Here is a 6,118-nt window from a genome sequence, read left to right as displayed (position 1 = left end):
CCCACGCTGCAGGGGAAGGCGAAAAACCTCCAGGGCCCCTGCCAATCCGCCCTGGAGGAAAATTCCTTCCCGACCCCAAATATGGCGATCAGCTAAACCCTGAGCATGTGGGCAAGACTCACCAGCCAGCGCCCAAGAAGGAATTCTCTGCAGTAACTCAGTTCCCATGTCATCCAACATCTCCCTACAGATCATTGAGCAGACCTATCTGGTGGTAATCCAAGATCAATTGCCCAAATTAACAATCCTATCATAACATCCCCTCCATAAACTTATCAAGCTTTGTCTTAAAGCCAGGAAAGTCTTTTGCCCCGACTACTTCCCTTGGAAGGCTGTTCCAGAACTTCACTCCCCTAATGGTTAGAAACCTTCGTCTAATTTCAAGTCTAAACTTCCTAATATCATTCTGTAAAGGAACACATACACTCTGCCCCTATATGCATACACCTTGCTCCCTCCACCCTCCCTCCACATACACCCTGCCCCCCCCCCGAAACCCTGCCCCTTCCCATCCAATCCCTACACACGCACACCCTGCTCCCTTCAATTCCTAGACCGACACTGGCCCTATACACACACCTTGCCCCCTCTCACCTATACACACACAACCTGCTCCCCCTACCCAGACACTCTGTACCCTCTCTCCCACCCAGCTCTAGGCACACACACGTCACACACACCCCCACTTGCAGCTGTGCATCGTAGCTTGGGGCTGAGGCTCTGGGCTTAGCGGGGCGCGGGAGACGCACGAGGCGGAACGCAGCAGCGCTGCCAGCAGGTGGCGCTGTTGCCTCGTAATGTCCGCCGGGAACAAGTCCGCGGCTGGCTCGTCCCTTTCCCTCGACCCCGCCTTTATCGGACGCATGCGCGGTCACTGCGGGGGAGCCGCAGCGCGCGCGGGAAAGGCGAACCCCGCCTGCCGGCCGGACCCGCCTCCCCTACTCCGCGCGCGCGCCAGTCTCAGGTAGGGGTGGCCGCGGGCTCGGGGCGCCCCCCCCCCCGCGGCGCTACGGACCGGAGCTTGGGTGCAGGGGCGGGGCGTAGGGGGCGGGGCCTCACGGAGCTGCGGGGCGGGGTGCAGCCCCCGGGGGGCGCGGGGTGTGCAGCGCCTCAACTCTGTCGAGATGGGGTTTGGCGAGGGGCAGCCAAAGGGCCGAGTTCCGCCTTGCTGTGACTCCTAGATGGTCCCGTATCCCAGCGGTGGGTTTGTGTCGCTCCAGGGTTCTCCTGGCAGGCTAATATTTTGAGGGTGGGTTTTGTTCAAGAGGTGGAGTATTTTGAAGGGGCCTCTTTATTTGCAGGGATTTGTCAGCTTGACTTGCTTCACCTTCCCTTTAAACTTCCTGCTGTTTGGCAAACCAGTGCATGTTTTACTTGCGCTTGATTCAAACCTTTGGCTGTGCCCCTCAGGCTTTGTGTGACGGTTCTCAGCTGCGTGCCTCAGTCTCCCTCTCTGCAGAACGCTGGTGATGTGCAAAGTTCGTTGAGCCCTCTGGAAGAAAGCTGCTAGGTAAGTGAGTATTGTTTTGCTATTGCTGAGGCCTAGCATCTTTTCTGTGACTAACAAGCCCCTCTGGTTCCTAGGAGGAATGATTTTTGTTCTGTCTCTCTTTCCCCTCTTTCTTCTAGCCTTTCAGCTCCCTTCCCACTCCAACATGCTTATTCTTTTCTCTTCATTTTACTTTCTTGGTAATTTCCCCTTAAAATGCAGATAATATTTATGGTCCATGAGGTCTGCACTAAATGGTGAATTCCTCTTTTACCCCTTCCTTCCTGCTTGCCGTGTTTCTAGCATTATTTACTCCTAGGGGAATTTTTCACCATTGTGCATGTGCAGAATTTATGTCCCCTGAAGATTTTTTTTGCTTCGCTGCAGAAAAATTACTTTCTGATGGGGAAGCAAAAGAGAGCCACTAGAATGGTCATGCGACCCTCCCCAGCAGTATGTTTTGGGTGCCCATGGTAGCCAGCAGAGGTAAATCACTGTGGGGCAGGGGAAGACCCAGCTGGTGGCTCCTACCCTGCACCAGGCTTAGCTGCTAGTCCTGGCTGGGCTTGGGAGGATGGGACTTCCTCTTTTCCTGCACAGCATCCGGGCAGGGGCAGCTCCAGGCCCCAGCATGCCAAGCGGGTGCTTGGGGTGGCATGCCACAGGGGGCGCTGTGCTGGTTGCCGGGAAGGCGACAGACGGCTCCAGTGGATCGCTTGCGGGAGGTCCACCAAAGCCGTGGGACCAGCAGACCCTCCGCAGGCACGCCTGCAGGAGGTCCACCAGAGCCGCCTGCCATCCTCTCAGCAACCGGCAGAGCGCCCCCCCCCCCATGGCATGCCGCCCTGCTTGGGGCGGTGAAATGTCTAGAGCTGCCCCTGCATCTGGGGCTGTGTCAGACCCACCCCCAGATTTCTCTCCTGGCTGTAGGAAGCTCTGCAAATTCCCCTTCCCTCCCCCCACTTCCTGCACCCATCACTCCTCAGCTGGAGGGGGAGGATTCCTGTACAGGGAGCTCCTCCCCCATCTATCCAACCTCCTTGTATCCAGATCCTCCTGCCAAGCGTCACTCCCTCCCCGCACCCAGAACCCGTCCAACAAACCCCACTCCCCCTGCACCTGGACCACCTCAGTGAGCCACCCACACCCAGATCCCCACTGTACCAAACTAACCAGCTGCACCTGGATCTGTGTCCCCCCCCAACTGAGCCCCACTTCCTCAGCATCTGGACCCCACCACTGAGCCCCCCACACTCTCCTGCCAAGCTCTCTCTTCTCCCCTGACACTCCTCCTGCTGAGCCCCAGCTACTTTCACCTGGATCCCCCCTGCAGAGTCCCCTTACCATTGCACCCAGAACCCCCCAACAAGCTCCTTTGCATCCGGATTCCCTGCTGAGCCACCTGCACCCAGATTGCCCCCCCCAAAACCCTTTTAACTCACACCTGGATTCCCCCCTCGCACTAAGCCCCTCCATGCTTGGATCATGCCATGCTGAGCCTGCCTGCCCACACCTGGTGCACCTGTCACAGAGGGGCAGGGCCCTGGAGTGTGCCTTGGGCAGACCTGGTCCTTTCACACTGTGTCAGGGTTGGGTGCAGACTCACTGCTGAGTCTGTGTCCATGGGGGAGAGTAGCACAATGATCTCCCACCTCTGTGTAGCCAGTGGCCTGTGCTACCCAATGCCATGCTGGAATCTCCACATTTATTTAACAAATAAAATTTGCAGAATTTTAAAACACTGTGTGCAGAATTTTTTTTTTTTGGTGCAAAATTTTGAATTTTTTGGCATAGAATTCTCTCAGGAGTAATTACTCTTGCTGCTTCAGCAACGCTTGTGACTCAAACACCAATCTATGCAATGATTTGTGCTGCCATTGGAGCAGGGAGTAGAGGGATCAAAGCAGCATGAAGAATTCAGCCACATTGAGGTCTGGGGATAGGAAAAATTATATGTCCACAGAAAACGTACCTAAGCACTGTTCCAGGACAACTACCTCTGTCATCATAATAAGGTTTCCTGCAATGGAGTAGAGAGCCATGGCTTAGTAACCTTTTCAGAGAATATTCTTACAGAAAACTTCAGTTATAAACCATAGTTACTTAAACGTAGTCATCTTTTGTGCTTTGCTATAATGTTTTTCTTATTTCTGTAGTGCTTGTGGACACTGTTGTTAACTTTGATTACAATTTTTGTCATAATAAATGCAAAATATCTGATTCCTGCCATGTTTTCCTTTAGAAAGTATGAAGGTCATCACTTGTGAAATAGCATGGCACAACAAAGAGCCGGTATATAGCTTAGACTTCCAACATGGAACTGATGGGAAAATCAATCGACTGGCCTCAGCAGGAGTAGACACTGCTGTTCGCGTGAGTTCAAACTTTCACTGATTTTAGTGTGTGCAGGATAACTACCAAGGAATTTAATTTTACTTTAAAATTTCACATTCTTCTGGTTTTCCACTGCCCACCAGTGAGTGACTCAGATAAACAGTTACGTGAAAGTGGGGCATGAGCTTTATCAGTTTGAGTTTAGTCTTCAAGTTCTGGCTAATCTGCTTCTTCCTAATTTCATCTAGTTTGGGGAGGGTTTTGAAATTTTTGAATGACTGCACTCCTCCTGCCTCCTTGTAAAATAGATAAATAACTGAACTGAAGAAAATGGTGCACACTAATTACAAAACTGAAAATAGATCAATTTTCAGGTATAGAAGCCAATTTACTATCTGTAATACTTCTGTAACTAGATCTGGAAAGTGGAAAAAGGACCAGATGGGAAAGCAATTGTGGAATTCTTGTCCAATCTAGTTCGCCATACCAAAGCAGTGAATGTTGTGCGTTTCTCTCCCAGTGGTGAGATTTTAGCATCAGGAGGAGATGGTAAGTAACATTATAATAAAAACCAATATAAAGAATATACATACTTCTCATGTAAAAATGAGCACAGAAAGTGTCTGTCTTTGGGTTTATATGAACCACTGCACTCCCTATCACCATAATACATGAGTACCCCACACACCCTAATGAATTTATTCCTCCAGCCTCCTTGTGAAATAGGGAAGTATTTTCTCTGTTTTACAGATGTGAAAGAATTATTCCTGTTTTACAGATGTGGCATTGAGCAGCTTGCCCAATATCATAAAGGGACTGTAGCAGAGTCTGGAAATTAAATCCATCTCTTGAGTCCCAGACAAGTGCTTTATCCTCTGGACCAAAGGAATTGGATAGCTCTCTATTGTGTTGACACAAATGTGTAATATTTTAAGGGATGATTTCCAAAGGCACAAAGGGCAGTTAGGTACCCATTGAAAGTTGGGAACCTGACTCCCACTTGGACCTTTGGAAATATCCTTCTTAATCAGATTGTTTAATGAAAAAGGCTAGAGCAACATAAATCAAAACTAACTTACACATTTGTTTCCTGTTCCTGCATAATAAAGGTAATGGTGGGGAAAAAAGCATTTCTAGGTCAATCACCTAAACAGATCTCCAAGACTAGTCTAAATATTTTTGCTGGTTAAGTTGCACATTACATGCAACATAATAGCAGGATAAGGCCAATATAATAATTCATTATCAGAAAAACAAAAATGTATCAACAAGTCAAATTATTCCACAGATGCTGTGATTTTATTGTGGAAATTGAATGATAACAAAGAACCAGAACCAATAGCATTTCAAGATGAAGATGAAGCTCAGCTGAACAAAGAGAATTGGACAGTAATTAAAACTTTAAGGTAATTTTATTGGGCTTTTTGAGAGATTTCTTCATTCCATGATGCTCTTTATGTCTGGAATGGCCTTCCACTCAACATATACAAATCCCCTTCACAGTTTTTGGAAAACTCAACTGCTCCACAGCTAATTCCTGTTATGCTTTCTAACTTCTGCCCCTATTTAGTATCAGTGAGTGCTGCTGTTCTGTACCAGTCTGTTTCCCAGTCTTCTAAGATTTTAGAGCAGAAGATCTAACATCTGTGGTGTAACTCTCTGAACCTACTTACATGATCATTTACTTCAAAAGCTCTGTCGTTGTCCACTTTTGCACAGGGATATTTTAAGAAAACAGACATTTTTATTATTGAATTTATAGTGAATGTAATTTAATAATGAATATTAAACAAAGTGCCAAAAGATAAAATGAATCATGCCTGTTCGCTAAATGTCAGTCCCAGCCAAGTCTTATTCCAGCTGTCTGGAAGTATTATTTGCAAATTACAATAATTACAATTGACACTTTTACATTGTTTTTATTATGTATTCATATAATAGAAAATAGCCTTTATTTCACATTATATATGATGCTTATTAAAATGTATGTGTACTCACAGTGAAAATAGTTGATTTATCTAAGTGAAATAAGTCGTGGTTTCAGTCCAGTTCCTAGTGGGAAAGACATCAGAGCACCACTACCACAGGGGGAACTGAATGACATCCTGTTGTCACTCTCAGTGGAGAAGCAAAGGAATGAAAGGCTGTGAAAACTGAAATCACCTTTTGTCCCTTCATGGGACAATATGTGGACACTGTCCCCTGTTTGAGCAGCATCTGTGGATAAACTGAGCACTTTGGACTCCAGGTTCTCTCAGTTTTCCCCCTTATGGTCGTTAAATTCGTTAGTAATTC

The 6,118-nt window shown here is 47.6% G+C and overlaps 1 protein-coding gene across 5 annotated transcripts in view; it reads left to right on the top strand.

Moving 5' to 3' along the window:
• The first annotated feature begins 877 nt into the window (after window positions 1–877).
• CHAF1B (chromatin assembly factor 1 subunit B) overlaps window positions 878–6,118 on the top strand; it is a 31,960-nt gene continuing 26,719 nt past the window's right edge. The window contains exons 1-5 of one of the 5 annotated variants that reach the window (XM_030578060.1): window positions 878–964; window positions 1,411–1,510; window positions 3,732–3,862; window positions 4,240–4,372; window positions 5,112–5,229. In XM_030578060.1, coding sequence (XP_030433920.1) covers window positions 3,737–3,862; window positions 4,240–4,372; window positions 5,112–5,229 — 377 coding nt within the window. In that variant the 5' untranslated portion in view covers window positions 878–964; window positions 1,411–1,510; window positions 3,732–3,736. Of the gene's footprint in view, window positions 965–1,081; window positions 1,250–1,410; window positions 1,515–3,731; window positions 3,863–4,239; window positions 4,373–5,111; window positions 5,230–6,118 lie in introns of those variants that run through there. The other 4 variants (XM_030578096.1, XM_030578069.1, XM_030578086.1 and 1 more) reach the window with 4 other exon arrangements.

This window comes from Gopherus evgoodei, chromosome 1, assembly GCF_007399415.2.
Source record: "Gopherus evgoodei ecotype Sinaloan lineage chromosome 1, rGopEvg1_v1.p, whole genome shotgun sequence".
Classification (NCBI taxonomy): Eukaryota; Metazoa; Chordata; order Testudines; family Testudinidae; genus Gopherus; species Gopherus evgoodei.
The sequence above is the reverse complement of the archived record's forward strand: the minus strand, read 5'-3'. Positions and strand labels throughout refer to the sequence as shown.